This window comes from Dysidea avara, chromosome 3 (genome assembly GCF_963678975.1).
Source record: "Dysidea avara chromosome 3, odDysAvar1.4, whole genome shotgun sequence".
NCBI classification, from domain to species: Eukaryota; Metazoa; Porifera; class Demospongiae; order Dictyoceratida; family Dysideidae; genus Dysidea; species Dysidea avara.
The window spans coordinates 48,135,427-48,162,757 of NC_089274.1; the positions used below are offsets into that span (position 1 = coordinate 48,135,427).

General features: G+C 38.8%; 1 protein-coding gene across 1 annotated transcript; it reads right to left on the reverse strand.

Moving 5' to 3' along the window:
* Positions 1 to 1,429: 1,429 nt before the first annotated feature.
* LOC136251373 (mucin-5AC-like) lies at positions 1,430 to 27,190 on the reverse strand. The gene is made up of 5 exons (XM_066043820.1): positions 27,047 to 27,190; positions 9,288 to 9,335; positions 8,801 to 9,226; positions 4,768 to 5,346; positions 1,430 to 2,018 (listed from the first exon to the last, which is right to left on the reverse strand). The coding sequence occupies exons 1-5, from the start codon at positions 27,054 to 27,056 to the stop codon at positions 1,585 to 1,587; spliced, it is 1,497 nt and encodes a 498-aa protein (XP_065899892.1). The 5' UTR covers positions 27,057 to 27,190; the 3' UTR covers positions 1,430 to 1,584.
* Between the last annotated feature and the right edge of the window lie 141 nt (positions 27,191 to 27,331).

Genomic DNA, 27,331 nt, shown 5'->3' on the forward strand with positions numbered 1-27,331 from the left:
AAGCAGACCCTCTCAATTAGGTCAATGTATAAACTTTGCCTCGGTAAAAAAAATTTTCCTGGCTATGCCACTGACTACTCATTTAGGCTTTACAGCACAAGTGCAGAAGGTCTGTAGGACACCTGGTCCTACAGCCTGTTTTAAAGTTGTTACAGAAAGTATATTTGAAAAGGTGGAGAAAGGAGAAAAATCCGTGACTGGACCTGGGCAGCCTTGAACCTGCAGCCATCCAGTTGACACTCGAATGCTTACAGGAGCCTGCCAGGTGGTGAGGATGTTTCTCCTGGTCAATTTCATGTATATGTTACCACAGGAACTGTAGAGAGTGACTTATTATCTCAAAGTACTCCATGTGGAACCAAATGGACATTAGTTTATTACTAATAGAATGGTTCAGAACATAATTTTAAAATGGTTATTAAAGTTTGAGAATTATAATCTTGAAAGTTGGAGAATTTGAATATGTACTAGGGTCACTACAGTACCTGACTTGCTGACCAGTCATATACCACAATGACTATATTTTGGCCTTAAAGAGAACCAAACCTGTATTGAAAATAGTTTATATATAAAATCAAGTAAATTTTGAAGCATTTTAATCTTCAATATCTGTCAGCTACTGGGGCTCCAACCCTCTGCACCTATCATAGCTATAAATCACCTTGGAAAAATCCTGGATACATCCCTGAGATTAATATACACCAGCAGTGGTGTAGGAAGATATTTCATTTAGGATGCCCTAGTCCAGGGGCAGATCTAGTAAGGAAGGAATACACTTGTAACAGTGACCACACAATTATGCAAGACACTCTGTGAATTGCAAAGCATGAACTTTCTTAAGGTGGTCTGAGGGTATTCCCCTCCCAGTCTCTTGGTATTAAATTTGGTGGCAATTTTGATTAAAAATTTGCATACAAATTAGCTATAAATGAATATCATTCTTCTCAAATATACTGTTTGTAGTGTTACATGAGGCTCTCCAATGTACACCTCTTCTGCTCTATAATGTGCTGTTAGATACCATCTCATAATGCAGTGATGCTGTGGTTTATCCACACTTCATTAACACCACCGAATGCAGTGTTGTGTATACCATAACGTTTCCAGTTAAACTTCTGCATGAGACTTATTCTAGCTAACTCCTCCAATATATTCATCAGTCAGTATTGTTCAATAAAAGTAGGATTGTGGAAATGGGTATATACACCTTTGAATAACCAGTTTCTACTGGTTGGAAATTAGAAACAAACATCGAAATGCAGGGAAAAACTCTCATTAGTAACGTTGCATTTTACAGTTTGTGACACTTTAAAACAGATAGTATACTCCTTGTGATCATGTGAACACTGTCTTAACTATTATACACATTCCGGCAATTTTACATGTGTATCTGGAGCCACAGTGCCTGCTGGTTTTTATTTAATTTGAATTAGCAATAAATTAATTGGGATATGTAATAAAAACTATGTGTAATATGTTTTGCACGTGTGTGACAAAGACTCTCAACAAACTGAGTCATACAAAAATACAAATACATAAAAGAAGTTACAGCATTTACAAGTGTACAAAGTTTACATCATTCAACTACACAATTTGGTAAGAAGGATTATCAACCAATACATTATCCCCTACTGATATTGGTACATATGATGGATTAGTGTCTGTTGTAATCATCTCCTCTGTACACAAAACATAATCATAATCTTCTTTCTTTTTCTTTATCTCTGGGGTTGTTCCATATGATGGATTACGATCAACTACAACCTCATACTTGAGGTCATCATGCATGTTTAATGTGTTTCTGTTTGACTGATCAGTTACATCATAAGCTGGGTTAGGATTGATTGCAACTCCACCAGTCACTGCTTTAGTACTAGTAGCTATACTGCCTCTAGTTGTACTATAAGTAGCTGATTTCTTTCTACAATACAACACAACTACTATTAGTAGTATAAGAGTGACTATCAATAGTAGAGTAGCCAGGACTGCAATTCCAATGATCAGTCCAGTACTTGAGGCTGTACAAATACAAAAAAACAACATTACAATTCATTTAGCTACACAAGGGCAAACAACAAAGCCTAAAAGCCAATTATTGGCACAACACAGTAACAATGGTAGGTCAAATTTAATAGAATAGTTTTTAACCTCATTGTACTAAAATATACCATACATGTAAAAAGTTTTGAGGCAGAAAACATTTGTAGATGAGCAACTGTGGAAAGATTCAGAAGAAAATTTTTGTAGCTAGGCAGTTACCATAGCTAATTATTTGTAGCTGAAAGGTGATCTAGGAATTTTTTCCATCTCAAAATGTGTTATACATATGGTATGTGACGTTAGGACAAAAATCACAATGCATATCATTTGCTGACTATAAGTCAAGAATTCTGTTACTGACAAACTGTACAATCGTGACCAACTAGTAACTCGCTGCTGCATTAGTATAGTATTTCTATAGGGTATACAACACACATGTGAAGCTGTTTTAAAATTAGATGTTACTCTAAAAGGCTTCAAAGCATTCAAGAAAATCGCTTTATAAATGACATGCTACTTTAGAACATGTAAAGCACTTATACACTTGTAGTAGATGTCTTTAAAGGCTGAGGTGACATAAAAAATTAACAAGGTACAGCCAACATAATTATTGACATCACTTCAGGTTTTTAAATCCTTGAAGATGCCATATTACGAGTGTCTAAGTGTCTTCAACAATGGTGTAGAAGTAGTGAGTTAGTACAGAAAGCTCTTATGGTAACTACAAAGGGTATTTCAGCAAGACCCTTCTTCAAAGATTAGAGAGGTCATGAGAAGCACGATAACAGTTAGTAATCTTGATTAGTATGTATTCCAGGCTTCACAGATGTGTAATAATTGCAGCAAATTTGTAGAGCCAATGTCAACGTGGCTGTCTAGGTCTGCAGAGCAAAAGCGACAAATATGCTCCTTCAGCTACTACGATGGTTATATTCCTTAAAGAGCTACAGGAAACAGGTGTAAAGAATTACCTGAAATCAATTTCTTCATTACAAATGCATCACTTCGCTTGTGTTTACTGATGTGTTAAATAATTATTATTAATTTTCCACAAGAGGCTAATTGCAGTACTATGGATCTTAAGGTGGTTGTAAATAAGGTGTCCTATCAAGCCCAGCTGTCTTACCAATAAGACACCTGCTATCAGGTCTCTTCATAAATAAGAGACCTCCATACATCAAAGCAAGTTCTACGTACCATCTAAAGCAACTACATATATACAAATTCCTAAGCTTTCAGATAATTGATAAGATTGCAAATGAATTTTTGATATCATACAGTACGATAGTACTGTAAATCGTATTGCATAGTAGGGACCACAAAGGAGTAGGCTTGGCCCACGAAATGACATCACCCAAAAACCAGCCTCAATTTTCCCCGATGAAGATGAGGCAGCATTGGTTAGGTATCACACAGTACAATAGTACTGTATAGTAGGGACCACAAAGGAGTAGGCATGGTCCACGAAATAACATCACCCAAAAACCAGCCTCAATTTTCCCCAATGACGATGAGGCAGTAATAGTTAGGTAGAGCTAAGCCCAAACAAGCTTTCAGATCGACCCGAAACGCTTTCAACAAGTTGCAACAGAATTTTAAAAATAATTTATTTAACAGAATTTTCTACTGACTGACTGATGCCTTCAGACAAGTGTAACTCAATAACGGCTTCAAACAATAATTGATATAGATGGGGCGCAGCACCATTTCAGACGCGGTATGTGTGGGTTCACCAGTCATAATAATTATTTACAAAAAAGTTAACAAACAAGTACACAGAAAAATTTGGAATTTTCAACTAGAGTAGGGACCATAGCACATCGATAAAAAGTACTGAAACAAACTGGAGTAGTGCACGATATTAAATCACAGTAAAACAATAAGAAGTATTATATCCCTACTTGAGCACAGTAGGGATATACACTTCTTATTGTTTTACTGTGATTTAATATCGTGCACTACTCCAGCTTGTTTCAGTACTTTTTATCGATGTGCTATGGTCCCTACTCTAGTTGAAAATTCCAATTTTTTCTGTCAATTAAGGGAATATATATCACATAGTTAAGTAAATGATAGTCAAGAATGCAATAAATTATACTGTGCTAGCCTGAGACAATTGATTTAAAAAAAGAAAATTAGCTAATTGATGAAATTCTTTATATTATTTTGTACTGCAATACAGAGATTTTCCTGAAAATGTATTTTATCAGGTTTTGTTGGTACCAAAATCCTTATCCTTATTTAGGTGAAGTGAGTCTCTAATCCACAGAGTTGTTAAGAGAAATTGTGACTGGATTTTGGAAAATCAGCCTTAATGCTACACTTTCCAACTCAAATATTTATGATGAAAATAAAGCTACCAATCAGCCTTACAGTGATTAGAAACATTAGTCAGTATCCTGAATTACACAACCAATTCCGTGAAATAGTTTACAGGTACATATGTGCTTAGCAAAGTGTAGATTTGTACACATGACATTAAGACTGATTTTCCAAATCTAGTCACAGCTTTTGCAACGTATTTCTAAATGTAACATATGTTCCACCATCACACTATAGAGACAAGAACATGCACATCTGTCAGATAATACCACAATGTTACTTAGACTATTGTAACACATGATGAACCATTAATGGAGCAAGTTTATAAGCCTTTAGTCCATCTAAAGCTTAACTTGTTCATAAGGTGTTTACAGTTGTAATAAAACCAACGTGACAGTGTCTTACATGAATTTGATTGAGAAACAGCACCACCTGGTGTTGAAGTGCTAACCATAACTGATGACAAAGTGGTAGCCATAACTGGTGTTGAAGTGCTAACCATAACTGGTATTGAAGTGGTAGCCATAACTGGTGTTGAAGTGGTAGCCATAACTGGTGTTGAAGTGGTAGCCATAACTGGTGTAGAAGTGGTAGCCACAAATGGTGTTGAAGTGGTAGCCATAACTGGTGTTGTAGTGTTAGACATAACTGGTGTCGAAGTGGTAGCCATAACTGGTGTTGAAGTGGTAGCCATAACTGGTGTAGAAGTGGTAGCCATAACTGGTGTAGAAGTGGTAGCCATAACTGGTGTTGAAGTGGTAGCCATAACTGGTGTTGAAGTGGTAGCCATAACTGGTGTTGAAGTGGTAGCCATAACTGGTGTTGTAGTGTTAGACATAACTGGTGTCGAAGTGGTAGCCATAACTGGTGTTGAAGTGGTAGCCATAACTGGTGTTGAAGTGGTAGACATAATTGGTGTCAAAATGGTAGACATTGTTGTTGACAAAGTGGTAGTCATAGCCGGAGTTGAACTGAAAGATGGAACTAAGAGAGTGCATGATTACACAGTGACAACAAATCATCACTGATTTTTACATATACACATACTTCAGATAATCTACATTTGTACAGGAAATAGCATGAGCTGCAGTGAAATTTGTCATATGTACATGATGAGTGTTTTAATGGAAACTTACAATTTTCATGGTATTTATCACTACTACATCCATGCATGTTAATACCATATAGGGTACTGTACACATAGTCTATATGTAGAAAACTATGGAGTCAATACATGTACCTATTAGGATGGTACATAGATGATACAAGGAGTATCTGTGTATAAATAAGGAAATTGAACTTTTATAACCTGGTTTAAAATTATTTTAAACAAAGTACTGAAACAAGAAATCATCAATAATATATTAGGCTTTTAATTCCTTATTCACAGTGAAAAACTAATGTGGCTAAAGTTGGGATTAACTCCCTTCATTCCAGTGTAATGACCCCTATTTCGTTATAAATTTTGTTCGTAAAGATACATAAATGGTAGCCGCAAATGAATTGAAAAGGAGTTGTCAGAAAAAACTCAAGAGCAGTTACCTGACAAATTACCATTTGAAGGATTTTCAAAATGCAGTTATCAACAACACATTTGGAGAGCTACACTAAAGCAAACAATACTATTTTGTACATCAGCTCTTCATAGCTGTATCTACAGGCTCTTTTGTATGGTAATTAGTGTAATACTATAGATCCATAGGTGTAGCAACAGAGAAGCTATGAGGGCTACAATCCTTTTGAAAGGGGGCTTATCCCTCCACTTTATAAGATTGAGTTTCTCTAATACAGCATCAGCTAATCTAATAGAGCAGTTGTGTACTCAAAGATACGTACCTTTTCAAAATATTCAGTCAAAATTGCTACCAAATTGAAGTGTAGGCAATAGACCTCACTAAGTGGACAGTAAAGTCAAAGCACACAGTCACATTCTGTTGCTACACCAGTGCTATTGTAATAGCACGGAAAATACTCTGACATTGTTTACACAAAGTTTGTTGCATGTTTAGGCCTAGAAATTAGTGGATTCTGTATATCACAAAAACAGCCAATATGTGGGGAAAGGTGTGCCTTCACTATAGTACGTTCGCGTTGAGCTGAACCCTCAAAAACGATTAATAACTTACGATTGCTACATCGCGAACGTACTATATTTTAAAAAAGCTGTAAAATCAAAGATACATCAATGAAACCACTTTTGACCACATTAACCCAAGTGCTTTGAAGGCCACATCCTTTTCACAGTTTAGTTGGATTTCATTTCCTTTTGTAGTTTATATGGCTCCAAAGCCAGCCATAGGCCAGCTTTGGGACCCACATTTCGTTTCATCTACGGACACGATGATGGCTATCGAAAACAAAAGTTACAATTGCATATCTTATTGTTAACTAGAATTGGTACCTGTCCTACATGCAGGACAATTTTAGATTCCATACCAACCACAATAACATAATTCAATGGATTAGGGAAATGAAGCATTTAATATCAGCCCTAAAGCTATGTGATATGTAACTTTTCCTGCACTGATGTGAATATGGTGGGTTAACTAACTGCATGTAAGGTAAACATGTACAAACTCTATGGTGCTATAGTACTACTTGTTCTACCATGCAGGCACATGTAATATGTGTGGCTTCAGTTTCTGATAGTAAAAAGAAATAAATTTGTATATTAATTGGCTAAGGCCGTCACTATTTGCAGAAGCATTACTGCAAGCACTGCATGGCTTGAGTAAAATAAAATAACACACATGTGCATGCTTTCTGGCACCTAGCTAGGTTAACTTTTTGTTATGTATAGTTTGTATGATTGAGAAGGCACTTATTCTAAAAGAGCACACAGGACAGATAAACCAACATGTATCCAATTGGCTTGACCGTGCCTGTCCTATACCTATCAAATGTGCTATACACGCTTGTGTTTACTGCATGCAAGTTTGCTCTACTAACATGCTGTAAACGACGAATGACTACAGTTAGAAGCTTCATTTAAAAATGATATAATTCTTAGATGATGAGCACTCTGTTTGGCACAAACCTCACTTCAATACGTGCATTGGGTGGCGAAAGATTGTTGGATTCCAGGATGATCAGATGGACAGACGACATTTTAGCTTTATATATAGATAATAGGCCATGAGAAATTAATTATATTATATTTTTTTTTTGCTGAATGAATTTATTTATTTATTAATTTATAATGCTTTTTGATGCAGGAGAACCTACATCAAAGGCCTGTGGGCAACCTGTGCCCACAGCCAGAAATGTACAGCTATACATTAATTAACTACATTACAATTACTTTTTACTTAACTATGTAGAGTAACTATGTACTTAATACTAGTTTGCAGATCAGTGTCAATAATTAAAGCGGGAAAAAATTGGTAGAGACTGGTTGTCTTGAGCATCGGTAGCATGGACACATAAGAGATGAAATGAACAGGATTGATCAGAGTTGAAGTTATCCGTAAAATGGTCCCATAGAAATTTTATCTGCAAAAGTTTTCATGGCTTGTACGCACTCTTTTCTTATAAAGATGCACTAACTTCTTACCTAACTCTATAATTCCATGTACTTCTTTGTCAAATGTAGTGTACCACATCAAAAAGTTGCAAAAAAAAAAAACAAAACCTGGTCACTTGGATAATTTTGGGGAATTTGTAAGACCAGAACCATATAAATTTGCACGGCCTTATATTACTCTAATATAACACACATTTTAGAGGGCTTTTAATGCAATGCACATAGATATCCATTGGTAGATCTATGAAGTATTAGATAGATTAAATCTAGAACCTCCAATTTTAAGGTGGAAATTAAGTGAGGCAAACAGCTCAGTGGTGAAAGGTTTGATGTTAGGTGTGGAGGTCCCTGGTTTGAACCCTTGATAGCTTTTTTTGATGCACTTATTTTGCCATGGTCTTATGGTATCTCAGCTCCATAATCTTACCTGTTTCACTTGTTTTAAACCACAAAAGTACTGCACAACGTAAGACGGTTCCCATAAGCAGTTTGCTCTGTAGCCTTGACAGAAAATTAAGCTTTTTATGTAAACAATCTTACATTACATTATAAGCATACATCGGATCAGCTTCAAGCTTGGTATGTGAATTCATCTTCATGCACAGAAAACATGCAGGTAGCATGGAAAGCACATTCAGCTAGAATTAAGATTTCAATTTCTATTTGTCGGTTAGGAGCAACTATTTACAGATAACTTTCAAACAATGTTTTTCAAACTGATGTGACACTACTCAATTGCAGTTACTATTGAAAGAGCAGCATTTAACCAGGGACATACGGTATAATACATATAAGTACGTAAAATATACACACAGGATTTAACAACAAGGTCAAGTAATTTACCAAGGTGTACTCTAATAGCAATGTTGTAGTTAACATCATTAGTACTTCTACCAACAACACTGTTTTGATTACCAGTAACTTGATAAGTTGTTATTTGATTGTTATCAGTAGTATGTAATAACAGTACATTAATGCTAGAATACAATCCCACAACTGATCCTGATGGTGCAGTGAACTGTTCTGTTACTGGGAGGGTATAGTTCTGACATGAAAATGCACTACCAACACTAGGATTGAATGTGACTGTGTTTGATTGAATGAGTGAATAAATAGGGTCACCACCACTACTTCCAGTCCTCTCCCAAATACCAGGATTAAATGTCACTGATGGTACACCTAGTACCTGATAACAGAACTCCCAGGTAGTCACAATTCCTTCACACTGAACTGTATATCCAGTTAGTATGTATGTTTGACCTTGATCAATAACAGCTGCCCCAGTCTGAAACACTGATCCAACAGTATCAGGAGCTGTACACACTTGACCACTCACTGTTGCTGTAATGTACACCACAACAGTAATCAACGTTACCCAACTTGTAGTAGCTATAATACTTACCAGACATTAACACTATGTAAATAGCTACAATCCTGATACAAGTAGTTGCTATTAAAATAAGCACATAACTTTTATAACAATAGTTGTAAATGTAGTAAATGAGATAACATAATAACAGGGTTGTATATAACAGATGAAAATTTTAAACAAGTAACTAATGTTACGTACCATAACAGTTCCATGGATTAAAACTGGATGAATTAGACTTGTAGTTTTTTACAAATAATAGTAAAAAATTGGTACAGTGAAATGTACTTGCACTTCACTTAAGTGCTCCCTTGATTTCAGCTAGAATATTTGTACTTGTTTATTTATTAGCTTTACAGCATCTGTTTGTAAATCACAGTCAAATGGTATGCATGCTGAAGACATGCCAGCAACTGGAGCTGGCATCCAGAGGTAATTAATTACAGTCACATCACTAGAAATTATTAAAATTAGTGGGAATGGTTCACTGGAACAGCAGTAGAATGGGCCCACAGAATGTGACATGTGCAGGTTCCATCAGAATCAAAATTGTTAGCAAAGTGATTCCACAAGTACCCAAATAATTGGTGTTTGATTGTGTTGGTAGCAAATAAGTACTTTTAAATGAGTACTTTTAAACATAGATGATGGTGGGAGCAAACACCACACACACCTGTTAGCTGAAGGACAGCATTATCTAGAAAAAGAGCATAATTTGGAGTAACAACATATGCGCAGCAAGTAACATGCAGTCAGTCAATAGGTAATCACGTTATTTAATTTTCCCCTGTTTACTGTACCTGAAGCCTTAGACTTCTTGGTTGTGATCGTTAGTTCCATATCAAGTATCCAAACTTCCATCATCAGGGGCGGAGGAAGTAGTTGATATGAGGGGGGGCTGAGCTGACCGAGATTTATGGAAATGAGGCACTACATTGTCTCTGGTTTGGTAAGGTGAGACCAAAAAAAAACAAAGGTCACAGCCAGCTTACAATAGCTGCCCACCTCACCAGCTACGCATTTATAGTTGATAAAGTACATAAAAATCCTTACATAGCTCACTACACACTGCTCTAATACTGTGACTGCTTTATTAGAGTGACTGCTCTATTAGATTATCTCAGTCTTTATCACGGTTTTCAGCTTCACTCCAAGAAGGATCATTTCAGTGTGATATCATTCTGAGGAGGGCTTCAGCCCCCTAGACCGCCCCCCCCCCCTTTCCACCACCTATGGCCATCATCACCAGTCCTGACACACTCTACTGCTATTTTACAGCTAAGTGCCTCTGGCCATAGTAAACCTTGTTCAGAGTCTTCAGACACAACTATTTAGCTCACCTCTATGACAATTAGTGCTCATAGTAATTATAGCTGCTTGGTTGCTAGGTCACAATATTCAACCAGAAGAATCTGACCTTATAATATAATTACTAAATCCTTACAAGCTAATATTATAATGATTGTAAGGATTTAGTACTCTTACCCAAAAAAGAAGGTTTGGTGATACGATGCTAAGTCAAAATCTTCCATACCTATCATAGTTATCATACAGTGGATCCTCACTAATCTGAACTCCAGTAATCCGAACACTTGCTAATTCGAATAGTAGAAATGACTGTTCTATTAGGGCATTTTGGGAATAAGTGTATTTTCTATTAGAATATTTGAACTGGGCTCTGTATATAATCAATAGGTTCACTAATCCTAACAAATTCACTAATATGAACAGACTTTTGACTTGAGAACAGAGCTGTTTGGATTAGTGAGGATCCACTGCACTAACAATTGACTGCTAATATAAATGTATTAGAAACCTCCAGCAGTTCTATCATCACTCCCGTGTGCCAAAAGACAGCTACATTTAGCTAACCCTTAGATATCACATCATGGTTAATACCAACATAACTTGTGCATCACGTAACCCGGCTCATCAGGTCCTCATTTGGAAACAAAGCAAACATGCACATATACATGTATTTTCCCAGGAGGTGAACATGTACTGACTATAGCTATGCAACAACAACTAGCAAACAGTTAGCTGTAAACTTGTTATATTTATATTCCACGTGTTAGCGAAGGAATTAGAGTCTGGGTGTACCCTGGGAATCAATATGAATCACAGCAATACAGTACATTTGCCCCCCCCCCCCCCCCCCTCCCATCCCTTCAGGTACATAACATTAGCCATTTCCCTTTAACGCTATCATGTTTTCACTTGGTTTAGTGGCTGAATTGGGCTAAATACAGCAACCGTTAATAGCAATATAAACGATCAATTACTGAAATATCCATGTTACTTCATGCAATCAATAATCACAGGGTAATACATCCGTTCGACACTCTTGGTTTCTTGCTATAATTATAAACTAAAAGTACTGTATGACAATAAATTTTGACAGAAATAAAAGTTGACAAACTGGATTTGTCAAAATCAATAAGCACCATCAATAGTGAGTGTTTAGATCTGTGGTTCTCAACACTTAATTTGTCAGAGTTGATAAATTGTGGATTTATTAACTTTTTCCCTTTTCCCTGCATCAAAAATTGCAGCCTAAAATCCAATCCCAGAGCTATATTTTTGGGGAAGTGTCTCCAGACTTCCTCAAATTTATTTATTAGCTATACATAATAAAATATGTTCATTAAAGTTTAAAAACCCTTTAAAATCCCATATAAGAAATTAATCAACCAAGTAGAAAATGTGGTCCATTTACATAGCTACTATGTTAGCTATTTTGTAACACTACATACCACACCTCAATCAACTAGTTATAGTAATTTTGTGTTGCCCACAAGGGACCTGCAAGGAGGATAGAGATAGTTTGTGAAGCAGATACGGACTTTGTAATTCACTAATTATTCTGTAACCATGCTAAGGTTGAACAAATTGTTTGAAACCACAAATAATATACAACAACAGTATCTTCTCAACCATTTTAGAGGTTGTGTATCATATTTGCTGGTGTAATTTTCCCATAAACAAAAGCCTCAAGGCTGCTTTTAATCTTTGTATGCATAAAGATGTGGTAGAACACCCCACCCCTATTCTATTAAAAGAAAAATGTTCCTTTGGATTAAGCAAATTGCCATCTGTTATCAGCAAAGACTACCTCATTTGGCTCAACCTTCTTAAATTAATAGATACACCATGGCAGTGACATCTCCTATAAAAGCTAAGTGGGATGAATTCCAACTACTAGTTTTAACTGCATGCCATGCCATATACTATATCAGTGACACATCATACTTAATGTACATGTAGAAAAAGAAGAAACTGTACAACTGTGCACAACCTCCAAGGATGACTGGATAAAATGCCACAACAGTAAGAAGTATACGCAGAGCAAGTGCCATAAAGCTCATGATGATTATGTTTCAAATCCTGACACATGCTAACAAGTGATTAAGTCCTATAAAATGCCAGTGTCATGATTACTGTAGCAATCTGGAACTATTGTAGAAAGAGGATGATGAAATCATTACTAAAACGGTACAAGCCACATCCCATGTTTGACTGGTACTTCACATTCTAGCATTACAGACATTCAGGTATCAATCACAGGAGTAGTTTACCAGCTGTTAAGTTTAAATGTAGGTAATGTAGGAGATGAGATAACACCATGATTTTCTAAACATCTTTAAAACAAGCTCTAGTCTCTGATGACTGCAAATGCTTTAGTAACATATTTGTTTCTCAGGGGGAAGGGCACAAACAGGCTAGGTTTTAGATGGATGGAGAGAGCATATTCTAGTAATAATTGCTGAAGCAGCAAAATTCACCTCTTAGTAGCATCTTACTGTTGATTTTTGCCATTCTGGGGTTATGAAGTCTTAATGCACACAAAAGTGCTGGGTGACAGTTTGACAGCTACTTTGACTTAGTTTCAGGTTAGTTTGCAATAAATGGTAGTAATAATTATTATGCATCTTATAATTATAAACTGATTTTGACCTGACAAGGTTTAGCATTTCAATCAAAAGAACTATGGCTCCTCAACAGGTAGGTATAAACAGTGGACCAGGGGACCAAGGACCAGGAGACTCGCAGGGACCCAACTTTTCGTGGCATTTTATATACGTACTTCACAGTTTTATACATTCCATACCTGTACTAGATAGTCAAAGTGTGTCGTGTTTCATGGCCAATCCACCCTTTCTCCGTCACTGTGTCTCACACGATGTTTATATTAATTAGAAATTATAAGCGCCTCTGAAAACGGATCTGCAGCTAGCTGCACAATGAGCATACTAGTCTATTATAATGCCTAGCTACTACAGTTCAGAAACATTGTGCAAACAAGTATTCCAGGTAAAATGAAGCAATCACTGCAAATTACATCATCAGCTCAATAGCCAAGACAAGACTTTACACTTAGTGCATCATGTCGAGCATCATGTGGTGCACCATGGGTGCATGAAGGTGAAGGCTTGCTGTTAATCCCATGCAGTTGCTTGAGCTGAGGGCCAATGCTAAGCAGTCCAGACCAGCGTTGAAACCGGGTCACTACTGCTGACCCGGATGACCCACTGCCACTGACCCGGATAGCAATCCGGCAGACCCGGATGTGACCCAGATTAATCAAAGGCAAGGCGTGCGATAAGACCTATGTTTCGGCTAGTCTCGAGCGAGCGAGATTACGTTTTGAGCATTCAATTCATGTTGAGTAAACAGGGGCGGATCCAGACTTTTAAAAAGGGTTCCACTTTATAATTGCAACAAAGACCAAAAAAAAAAGGTCATCACCTACTGACAATAGCTACCCCTCACCATAGATACCCTCAGTTTCGTGCTACATACTGCATTTACTAATAAATGGGCATGGCTGAGCGTATGTTTGTAACGCGATAAGTGGGCGTGGCTCATGAAAGAGCTACTCTATAGTGTTTATAAGTTTCCACATCGTCAAACAAACAATTTCGTTTCTCACGTGATCCAATCTGGCTCATACCCGGATGACCCGGAGCAAATGTGACCCGGTTGACCCGGATGACCCGACCCGGTTTCAACGCTGGTCCAGACCCTTCAGCTAACCCCTCAGGGTAGTGGGCGCTTATAATTTCTAGGCATTGTACGAGGCACCGCGATCACTGTGACAGAGAAAGAGTGGTCTGGCAATGCGAGACTAGCCACTGTGACTCACAATGGTATCTAGTACAAGTATAGACTGTATACATACTGTGAAGTATATAAAATTCCACAATGGATCCCTGGGGCCTTGGGTCCCAGGGTCCACTGTTTATACCTACCCCTCCTCAACAAAGGGAAGTTACCACATGTAGCCTGCAAGTATACAATAACATCAAGAACATAAATCAGAAATCCAGCTATCAATTTTATCAATAGCAAAACCTTTCACATCATGCAGTGACTAAAGTGTGATCTACATCAGATGTAACATTACAGCAACACAAGTTTTGCTTACATTTGGAAAGCAACCAAAGCCAGGACTCATTAAAGATACTTGCATGGTTCCACCATGTTCTAAAAGCAGAAATCTTGCCAAACACTGGAACATCAACTGCATACCACAACTGAATGACACAAACAGTCAATTTTCAAATTAAAGGTACAGTGGCAAAATGGCATTGCAAAATAGCCACCTTCAGTAGCCCTGCCTCTCAGTACAAACATCCCCATGCATCAATCTAAAGACATACTGGTGCTGGTGAGTATTCATCAGAGATGGACACAAGTCCTGAATAAGACCACAGCTCCTTTAAGAGAAAATGAAAGCAATACCAATATCTATTAGTAACATATACCCTCAGTTCATTGCATGGACAGCAGCCCCTCACTCCCTAAGGGTTGGCCAGCACACAACTGTATAAAGCCAGCAGTGAGCAGAATGTCCATTACAATTACACATAAAATGACTTTGGAAATCAAAATGTTTCACAACACACTTGATCTCTTGTCCAAAGCTATCAGTCAGCAAAAGCCATCAGGGGGAATAATTATAGGGTCAACAAAAGTGATGCACATTCAATCAACAAGCCAATAATGCTATGGCAGAACACAGTTTACCTAGTACAGAAAGGAGTGCAACCCTCATTATACTTTCAACCATGAGCATCAATGCCAGAGGGTGCAGCAGCACCTGAAGTTCATAATGTGAGGCACAAAACCATCCAACATATCAAAGTTAATGAATGTACTGGAGTTACCTCTGCCTGACAATAGGCTGGCATACCTGCCCCAATGTGCAGACCCTCAGAAAACAAAAATATAATTAATATAATTAGTATTAGTATAAATATAATTAATTAGTATAATATATTTAATTATAAGTTTTTTCTACTGCCTGACTGACTGAATGACTGACTGACTGAATGACTGACTGACTCCTTCAGAAAAGCGTAACTTGATAGAAGCTAAAACTACTGGCTTGATTTTTTCACTGTTCAACGTTGCTTCAGCCAACAGGTGCCTTTTGGCATACCACAGTACATACAATGCATGCCTCATGGACTTACCTGTGTCCTCCTTTGTGTCCCATTTAGCTTTGCTGACAGCGCAAGGTGTCGATTCACGGCAGCAACACGTAATGGATTCCCTACATTTGACAGGAATCGTCCGAGTATTCCATTGTGACTGGATTGATTGCAGAGGCCCTTCTCCTAGTGTTCTTCTTTTGTAACACTGTGTAACGGACTGACGGTTGAACACAGTGAATTAGACAGAAAATAAGTTCCCACTTGAATACAGTATATGGTTGTGTCACATCCTCAGGTGATGCTGGGTATATAAGGGTGCTTTAATTCAATCTATGCCACATGTATGATACAGGTTGGCTCCCGCCCACCCTCCCAAGTTTTCCTTAGAAGATTGGAGTTAAAAAGTAGATGTAAATTGTACATTTGAACTTAATCTTGCATACACAGCAGAGTGGAGCAAGTTAGGGTTTTCCCTGGTGATTTAAAAATGTATGCAGCCACCAGATTATTCCCAGGGCTGTTTGGTCTGAGCAGCTCTTTGTTAAGATTATTATTATTTTGCTAGCCCCCACTCTGCTATCCAAGCTTTCTCATGTATTTTGTGTCGATAGTATTTGATGCGATGTGTGTGTGCTCTGTAGTTCATTTAAAATTATTATTGTTAGCCAACCGCTATGGTGTGGCCATTACGCTTCATTTTCAGCTCCCTATATCATACACCATACATACACCCTTATCCCTTTCCCAATCATATTTCTCAGTGGGGTTGTGCCACTTTGCTAATTCAGTAATTGATAGTTGAGGCATGATTTCCGATAAAAACAATAAGTCTAGTACCATTCCTTCCATTCTAATGTGGGGCCTAAATGGTAAAATTCAACAGTAAAACACTACACTGAGAGGAATGGTGTTCATTTGCTTCTATGTGTTGTAAACATAGCTAGCTATATAGCTGCTCAGAATGGCTTCCAAGGTGGCTTCCCCTTATTAATGGTGTGGATCTGAACTTGTTTGCGCCCTATGGTAGGCCATTTGTTTCAAAATGATTATTTGATATGTTCAATGAATTATTTGGTATGTTCAGTGAATTATTTGGTATGTGCAATGAATTATTTGGTATATTCAATGAATTATTTGATATGTTCAATGAATTATTTGGTATGTGCAATGGATTATTTGGTATATTCAATGAATCATTTGATATGTTCAATGAATTATTTGGTATATTCAATGAATTATTTGATATGTTCAATGAAGTATTTGGTATATTCAATAAATCATTTGGTATATTCAATGATTTGAGTGTTTTATTTTGTGGACTATATTTTTGCAAATTATACATTTTGCGTTGGTTGTGTTAAGTATCGTTATCATAATCGGGTTGTTGTTAGTATCGCTACAGAGCTTATCAGAGAGCGTGGTAATTATTTCTAAGTGCCTAGCTCTCACTAATTTAAGACACACGTTAGCACTGCTCCGCCATTTGCCATAGGGGATGAAAGATGCCAAACTAGGTCGGTTGTGCTGTGAATTGTTCTAATCTATGTGCGAAAGGAAGTGGATTGAGTTTTTATACTTTCCAAAATATCTGGATTGAAGAAATAAAATGGATTGCAGTGCTAGCTACATGTCAACAGAAAGAATCTATAGCTACCCAGTGAAGCATACAGTGATATAGCCGGTAAACATGTAGTCATTAATGGAGAAAAAGAGTGGCTAACAACCAGTTTACATCAAAGTACATCCCTTCTATCTCAAACGTGTTGACAGTCCGATGAGACAAAAATGGAAGTCCGGCCGGCTAGTCGCGGATTTTCAAAGAACGGCTTCCCGGGATACGTGGAACAGACCGAGAACTCTCTGATAACTGAATAGCAAAAGGTAAAAGCAAAGGAATGCAGAGTCCAGCAGAAGGAACAAGAAAACTGGAAGAAGAAAGAACAGCCGGCAAAGATTAGAGGAGGAGAGGAAAAGATGTGAAGAAAATGAGAGGGAGAGATTGTCACAGTTAATAGAAGAAGAAACAAGAGAAGGTGAACGAGCTAGAGTAAGAAAATGTTGAGGTTGGATGAACTGAACAGATTACAACGAGCTTAAGAAATATTTAAATTAGACTATGATGAACTACACAAGAAATAATGAAGAACTACTCCAGAAGTATAAGGCCATGGAAGAACTTGAACTCCTGAGAACAAGGGAAGCCTAACTGAACACAAAGGTCAATTGGTTACAATCAGCCGACAGACTGAGTTTAGAAGACAACAATAAGCAGGTGAAGCTTTATACCGGGCTGCCATCTTTTGCAGTTTGCAAGCTATATACCTGAATGCCATTTTTCTGACTGTGCCATGTTTGATCAGCTCTTAATTATTTTGATGAAGTAATGCTTAAATATTCCACATCAAGATTTGGAATGACAAGAGCTCAAACTTATAAGAAGCATAACACATGCATACTTTTAATAGGCATCACTCAAAAGGCTGCATTTGACTGAAAACTGTGCTCTGCTTTCAACACTGTTGCCTGGAGATGTCATCTTAGCAGATTGTGGCTTCACAATTGATCAGGCTGCACTGTGCAGAAGTCAAGATACATCCTTTTACTAGGTAAATTGACACTGCTTGCCAGCTGTCTCAAGTTAGGATGTTGAAAGAGTCATTGGGCTGGTGAGGCAAATGTTTTCGATATTGCGATCAACTCTTTCTATTAATGTGCTTAAAGGTGATGAAGGAGAGCATATCTCCTATTGATAAAATAGATGCACTATGTAATTGTTGTGATTGGTAGTACCATTTTAACTATTTTTAATATAATGTGCATTGTTGATATTTATGTTATTGAAATGTACATGTAAAATAATTACTGATATTTTGCCTTCTTTGAATTCCTTGATCTCCTTAGCTTGTGGCAGTCTGGACAACAATGTTTTCCTTTTGGCCATCTTTTCTAGTTATTTGTAAGTACCAAAATGAAACCATTTTATCACACAGTCCCTGCTATCACAGCAAATCATGTCATCATAATCTTTCCCCTTTACCATAATAACAATATACCCTTGCTGGTCATTAGAAAAGCTTGAAGAAGCATAGACATCATTGCTCCTAAAGCTATAGCAGTGGCATCCACCTCACCAACCAACCTGAGAATTAGTAGAATCTACTTCGCTTATACAACAATTGAGCTTGTACCATCTACATCACTAATAGCTGTACTGCTTGATGCCTGTAGTGGCATTATTGATTCCTTTCTAAACCACTTATCCACTAATTGAGACAATATGGCTAATTTAATAAATGGCTCGACATCACGTATAGCAGAGTCAATAAAATCAGAATCCAGCTCTACCTTCTGGTAAAATTATTTCATCTTCCCTCCAAGCTACACAATCACAGTATTGTACATGACATAGTTTCATTTGCAGTTGAACATAGTACATGCATGTAATCTTCTTAAAGTGATACTGTCATGTTCCAAGGAAAAGGAAGAATTATCAAGAATGGCCTCAGGGAGAATGCCTTATTTTTGCAAGAGAAAGGACACTTGATTTCTAAAACATGACACAATAGACTGAGGCACTTGAATGGAAATTCTGGATCCAAAATAAGACCACATTGGATCACCATAAATAATATTTTTCATGACAAGCTTGCATTTTTTCTGTATATGCTACTCTGGCAATATCTTCATGCTTGCACTCATAGTGGCATGCAGAGGATGTAAACTCCGGATAGCATGTAAATTTGATCAGAGAAACAGATGGTTGCTAGTGTGCAAGGTTTCATGCAACTTGGGTACTGTTATCTTGCCCGCACATTGGTCAAACCAAGCATGATATTTACTCTGATCTCTTGTATGCTCCTCCACCATGACTGCTTGGTTAATGTGAAAGATACAGACCCATAAATATGCTCATATTTTGTAAAAAGGTCATTTTAAGTCAATTCCATTGCTCTTGGATCATGCAGGTCTGTTAAAGGTTTAGATAAAACCCCAGATTCTGTTTGTGGGACATACGAGTCATTATATTCTGCCATCAATCACAGCACAACTGCTTTTCCAGCCCTTGAGACATTTCATTATGAAAAGTGGCTAAATCAGAATCAGTAGACCTAGGAATTAAACTTCTTACTTTTGTATAGTGGGCTCCAGTGGCGGAGGAAGTAGTTGATATAGGGGGGGGGGGGGGGGGGGCTGACCAGGGCAGGTCAAAATGAACTGAGGCACTACATTGTCTCTGGTTTCGTAAGGTGAGACCAAAAACAAACAAAAAAGGTCACAGTCAGCTGACAATAGCTGCCCACCTCACCAGCTACATATTTATAGCTGATAAACTATATAAAAATCCTTACACACTGCTCTAATACTGTGACTGCTCTATTACAGTGACTGCTCTATTAGAGTATCTCGATCTCTATCACGGTTTTCAGCCCAACTCCAAGAAGGATAACTTCAGTGTGATATCATTCTGAGGAAGGCTAAGCCCCCTAGCCCCCCCTTTCCGCCACCTATGGTGGGCTCTCTACAACCTTCAGTGACAGCTTGTTTGCGCTTATGCTTTGGTGTGGTGAAATCTATTTTGCTGATTTCAGAAAAGGGGACACTTCGAAAAGTGCCACTCTGTGTAGGCCATCATAATTATATTGCTTGTTTGCCATCACCCAATGGAACAAAAACTGATGTGGGAGGTGATTAATTGATTATACACTGGACTCTTGTTATCTCAGTCTCTGACTGCTCTATTTGAGTATCTCGATCTTGAAGGCTGCCATGCTGCATACAGGACTGCACACCCATGCACCTAGCTGAACAAGAGTGGAGGGTCTTCCACCCTTCTGCTATGTTTATATGCTCACTCTGTGCCTCCTTTTATCATGAAATAGAGCATTCACGTGATCTATAATAAAATAATTAAAATTTGGTGCGGCTGCCCTAAAAATTGATGCAGGCGGTGACGGGAAACAAGGAATTTAATAATGATGGTCTTAACTGAAACCCCATACATTCAGGGTAAGGAAAGACTTTGAGAATGTTTTACAAGTGCTGTATTAAAACAAGAAAATTAAAAAAATGTTATGAAAAAAAAACTGGATCTACTGACAGTGCAAACACTATCACTCACCCATCCATTTACAACATGATTGAAATCCTCTACTGGGCTCTAGACTTTTTATAAGATTTTAGTTGCTCGTGTGTATAAAGACTGGGTGTCAGTTTGAAGTAGTTTATACATCTCCATACATCACATCTGGACATTCATGCCCATGCACTCAATAGCTAGCGTTTCAGTATTAGGATCTTCTGATCGCAACAAATCAGCTTCAATTTATCAAGGTATCGAGTAACTAAACTTCTTGATGCCGGTCACAAGCATATCAGTTGGTGGTATGGAAGTGACTATTCCTTGTTGCTGTTGTAAACTGATACAGTACCCCCTACAAATGGCAGTGTCGTGTCTTACATTGTGAGCGCTAGGCGCTTAGTAATAATTACCACGCCCCCTGCATAGCTCTACACCGATACTAACAACAACCCGATTATGATAATGATACCCAACACCAATGCAAAATATATAATTTGCAAAAATATAGTTCACAAAATAAAACACTTGAATATGCCAATGATTTATTAATAATTCATTGAACATACCAAATAATTCATTGAACATAACAAATAATTCATTGAACATAACAAATAATTCATTGAACATATTAAATAATTCATTGCAAATACCAAATAATTCATTGCACATACCAAAGAATTCATTGCACATGTCAAATAATTCATTGCACATACCAAATAATTCATTGCACATACCAAAAAATCATTTTGAAACAAATGGCCTACCATAGCGCCCCTACCCTTGCCAGCTCTTGGATCCGCCCCTGCTCTCTAAAAGCAGTGGGTCAAACTAGTGTTACTGCAAAAGAATGTACCAAACAATCAATATTGCTTTACATACACAGAAACAAAGGATGTACAATTCTGAAGGTTCGTACCAGAGTATCTTAGCCTCAGAGGGGACAGTATTGGCAAGAAGTGGCTGGATTCAGCCAATATGTTATAGCTAGTTAATTGTTCATTGTAAATTGTTTCATTTACCATTGCCATGCACACTCAGATCCTTTTAGGATCATACTGATGGTCACATGTGCTTGAGAACTTAAATATATGCGCATTAACGTCATTTATGCCTATCATTGTTATGCCTCAGTCCCCTCGGTCATATGGAGTAATACATGAGATTTGATAAATTCCAGTGGCAACCTCCCCAAAGCTTGTTAAATCCCCACTATTTGTAAGGTTTTCTAATACTACTACTGCTGAAAGGTGATACAATCAACCTCAGGTGGTCCATACAATTATAAGTATGTGATCGGCAGATTTTCAAGCCATTATTATAGTAAACTGCATACGGTACAAAAGTATGCTAAATTGTGCCTTCATCTAGCAATACCACCGAGGTGAATTTATGCTGACTTAATAGCACACTGGCACGAGAGCTGACACCCTATTGTACCTGAGCCGTGTACTGAAAAAAATGGAATAACTATGATCTTTTAGTGCTGACAGTAACTGAATAGATGCGAGCGGCAGTGGTGTAGCCAAACCCGGGAAAGCCAGGACATTGCCCGGGCATCAGACTTCTTTGCCCCACCATCAGCTCCTAGAGTAATTATAAAGATGTGGGCTGGATAGCTCGAGATTTTGCTAAAGTTACGTAACTAGTCACTGTACAAGAATAAGTATAGCACAACTTATACAACACTCACCGTGCCATTTTTGCCGATGGTTTCCTTCTTTTTGGCTAAACAGAGATGGGGTTATCCAAGGGATTTTCCCTACAAGTAACTTGATTGTGTACAAATAGAGGAGGCAATAAATAGAAGCAAGATCACGTGATTACAAAAAACCGCGCAGCATTGTGGCAAGGAGTGAAGGACAAAGAATTGGTTTCACTATAGTGGGCTGGACGGTTTACATTTGGATTAAGTGATCACGGTAGCTATTGGTGTGGTCAAAACTCGGGAGGCAAAGCAGTCTAGAGGTATTTGTGAAATTAGCACCCATCTATCCGTGTGGATACTGCTCAGTTCAAACGGTATGGAGTACTTGTTCAGTCAGCAATTCTTTTCTTTTTGTTTCCACTTTTCTAGGCTAACAACTGTAGTGGCAGAGCATAATCATCACGTGATAGAGCGCCTCGTCCTTTAATTCAAGAATCTTTGTAGTCTGGTATTAAGACACATGTAGCTAGATGTATGTAATATGTTAGAAGGCCAATAGCTAGCTAGGCGTTCGCTTCTATTAGGTTGATATTAGTCATCTTGCATACAGTAGTGTAGGATGATACATAATGCATTTTAAAAATGTTATATTGATGTCCATATGAAGAAGGGCATGTGTACGTGTGTTACATAGGAAATGGCTTGCCCATCCATTGCCCAGGCATTGTGATGTAATTGTAGAGCTATAATAAGAATAAGTTGGTCACACGTGAGTTCACCTCGTGTCAAGTGGTGATAACGACGGCAAGGGTTGTGACGGGTGAAGTCGACAATAAGGAACCAGACGAATCGCTTACATGGTCCTTCGAGCCGGACACGCACTGGTGTACAACGGCAAGACAGTCAGTAGCAGAAATCTTTAACCACAAACGCAGACACCTTGGTACCGGGGAACATAAGGTTCTGGGCGTAAGTTGGGACCCAGTACGTGATGTGTTGTTGTTTGATATAAGGGATATAGCCAATTCTTTGCACACTTTAGAGCCAACAAAGCGAACTATTGTTGGCTTTGCTTCCCGATTTTATGACCCTCTGGGTTTTCTAGCCCCAGCAATAATAATGTTAAAGATGTTCTTTCAGGAGCTGTGCAAGGTTAAGTTGGATTGGGATGAGCAATTATCTAGAGAAATGTTGACTAAATGGAAAGGCTTGCTCTCCAGATTTCAAGGTACTGTTATCACGCTTCCTAGATGTTATTTTCAATTCATAGACAAACAGTCACTAAGCATCCTGTATGGTTTTTGTGATGCCTCCGCTGCTGCTTACGCCGCAGTTGTGTACCTCTGCGTTGGCTCACAGTCTGCTTATTTTGTAGCATCCAAGACGCGCGTAGCGCCACTCAGCCAACAGACTATTCCCCGATTGGAGTTGCTATCTTGTCTCCTACTTGCCAAACTTATGTGTCATGTGTTTGAAGCACTTAATACAGTGATTGATGTGAAGATAGGCTCATGCTTTACAGACTCCAAGGTAGCTCTCTTTTGGATACAAGGTGAAGGCAAACAGTGGAAGCAGTTTGTTCATAACAGAGTCACAGCAATCAGACAGTTAGTGCCAGTACAACACTGGGAACATTGTGCCGGGAAAGACAACCCAGCCGACTTGCCTTCCCGTGGTGTTTCGACCAAGGACTTGGAGAAGAGCTTGATGTGGAGACATGGTCCAGATTTGCTACCCAAGTTTTTACCTGCTGACTGTTCTGATGAGGGATCCATGCCAGAAGATTGCATCTCAGAAATGAAGGTGAACAACCCCAGCAGTCATACTTTATTGATAGCAACAGAGAATCCTGGTATCGGGAAACTGATTAACTGTGCACACTACAGAAAATTACAGAAGCTGTTAAGGGTGACTGCACTTGTGCGGAAGTTTGCAGCAAGGTTCAAGATGGTTGGTGATGTTGCCTTGGTTGACTGGACGATCACTGCTTCAGACCTAGAAAGAGCAGAACTGGATTGGATTACAGATTCCCAAAACCAACTGACCAGTGAAACCAATTTTGAACTATGGAAACACCAATTGGACTTATTTGTTGATAAACACAATATTTGGAGATGTGGTGGCAGACTGAAGAAGGCTAACATACTGTATGGACAAAAGTATTCGATTTTGCTCCTCAAACACCATCCATTGACTACCTTGATTGTGCAATATGCACATGAGCGAACCTTGCACAGCAGTGTCAAGGATACTTTAACAGAAGTCCGGTCTAAGTACTGGCTTGTCAAGGGAAGGCAGTTCATTCGTAAGATCATCTATCAATGTGTCGTATGTCGTAAGCTAGAAGGCCAGCACTACAGAGCAGCACCTCCTCCGCCGTTACCAGAATTCCGCGTGAAGGAAGCACCTCCATTTGCATATTGTGGAGTTGACTTCGCTGGACCTCTCTACATTAAGGTGGAAGATAGATCAGAGAGCAGCAAGGTGTGGATTGCTCTGTATACATGTTGTGTTACCCGTGCTGTGCACCTTGAGTTAGTCCCTGATATGACCGCACAGACATTTCTGAGGTCTTTCAAGCGATTCACAGCTAGAAGGGGGATTCCGCTTCAAGTTATTTCGGACAATGCCAAAACCTTTGTTTCTGCTGCACTAACCCTTGATAAGATGTTAAGTGACCCAGAGGTGCAGCAGTATATGGCAGGCTTGAAAGTCCAGTGGGGATTTAATTTAGAGAAAGCACCATGGCAAGGCAGCTTTTTTGAACAAATGGTCCAATCGATGAAACGATGTCTAAGAAAGACCATTGGCAAGTCACAACTATCACTTGATGAGTTGACAACTGTGCTAGTTCAAGTTGAAGCCATTCTTAATTCAAGGCCGATATCTTATGTATCTAGTGAGGATCTTGAAGAGCCATTGACACCTAGTCATTTGTTGAGTGGTCGTCGATTACTGTGTCTACCAGATGGTACAGATGTAAACCGAGTTGATGAGGACTTTGACATAACCTTTCAAGATCTCAGGGATAGAGCACAGAACCTTACCAAAGCACTGAATCAGTTTTGGAGTAGATGGCGTGAAGAATATCTTCTTCAGCTTAGAGAACGATACTCTACTACTGATGAGGTTGGCATAATACGATCACCTATACCTGGCGAAGTGGTTGTGATACATGATGAGGATCGTCCACATACACAATGGAGACTGGGCAGAGTCAGTGAAGTACTGAAGAGTTCTGATGATCAGATAAGGGGTGTAGTACTGAAGGTCAACACTAATGATCGACTGTCGACACTGAGAAGACCTGTTACATGCCTTTATCCGCTTGAGATTGCTCCGCAGATGTGCTCAGAGGATCAGATGCCTATTAAGATGGCTCATCAAGAGAATACAGACGCATCAGTATCCTAAGACAGATGTAAAAAACCTGTCAGAGTAGCAGCTCAGAGAGCCAGACAACAAGTACTGAAGTGGATGACTGACTCTAGTTAACCTGGTATTATGTTAACATATATGTACATGTAACATATGTATGTTGTAATTATGCACCTATCAATGTTAAGCCCCACCCCCCCCAGTACGGGGAGGGTGGGGATATAGTGGGGATTTGATCAAGTGGAAAGTCAAATTCCCCTACCTGGGGGTGAATTATCAGGTCAAATCCCCACATAGTCCCACCCTATGAGGTGGGGATAGGAAGGGGATTTGACAACCAACGTGTTGTAAAAACAGAAGGCACAGTGATAAAGTACACGAGGTGCTGCAGTTTTATCACGCAGTGTTCTCTCGCGCTTCACTTATAAAACTACTGTAAAGGATCTATGCTACTATAGAGCGCTTGTTCAAATTCCCCACCCCTGGGGGCAAAATTTAAGTTCAAATCCCCTCCTAACGCCCCACATAGCCCGTACTGGGGGGGGTGGGGCTTGACATTGATAGGTGCATTAGGACCACTTATGTACCTTCTAAGTTGACCATGGGTCAACTTGGGGGGAGTGTGATGTAATAGTAGTGCTATAATAAGAATAAGTTGGTCGCACGTGAGTTCACCTCGTGTCAAGTGGTGATAACGACGGCAAGGGTTGTGACGGGTGAAGTTGACAATAAGGAACCAGACGAATCGCTTACAGGCATGGCGAAAAGTCTGGCTACGCCACTGGCAGGCGGTGGACGGGAATTAAAGAATTTATAGGAGTGGCCTTGGTTTTCATTACAAACGAAACGATAATGCACCTATCAATGTTATCCTCCACCTACCCCCTCCCGGGCGTATTGGGGGAAATGGTGGGGATTTGACTTTTTGAAAAATCAAATTCTCCACCCATGGGGGAGCGACTAGTGGTCAAATCTCCATGTAGTATGGCTGTTAGGCACTTTAGGAAACAGGTCAATTCCTTTAGCTTGCAAGTTAAAACAAACGCCTAAAATTTCGAGCGATCAAATGCCCCACTAGTGGGGCAGAGTTTCAGATCAAATCAGGTCAAAATCCCCCACTAATCCCCTAGTAAGCCCGGGAGGAGGGTAGTGGGGCTTAACATTGATAGGTGCATAAGTCTTACAGTTAACCTCACACCAAGACGGTAATCACATAATTAATTTACCAGCACACAATATGGCGATAACTCACAGGGTTCCATCACATCGGAAGTGATCGAAAAGGGCGCTTATACTGTAGCTACACTCTAAGCAATCAGCACCGGCAAGGAGCACCGGTGTTTCACACCGTATAGCCTAAATATTTCGAGGGGGGAAATATTTCGGGTTGAGCATAGTCTCCCGGCGCTCGACCCCAAAAAGAGGCTTTTTAGGGCGCCGCGAGACTACTGATTTGTATAGCCCAGATTTTAAGTTGAGAGTCTGAATGTCTTAATATTTACATCAGGAAGAGCTGACACTGTTATTGTTTGGCTTG

What these genes read in the sequence shown, in the direction of transcription:
- LOC136251373 (XM_066043820.1), bottom strand. An exon ending in TTACATAGTGTTAATGTCTG is followed by an intron (nt 9,227 to 9,287) that starts GTAAGTATTATA and finishes TGTACATTACAG; the next exon opens with CAACAGTGAGTGGTCAAGTG. An exon ending in AACAACTTATCAAGTTACTG is followed by an intron (nt 5,347 to 8,800) that starts GTAATCAAAACA and finishes GCACTCTCTTAG; the next exon opens with TTCCATCTTTCAGTTCAACT.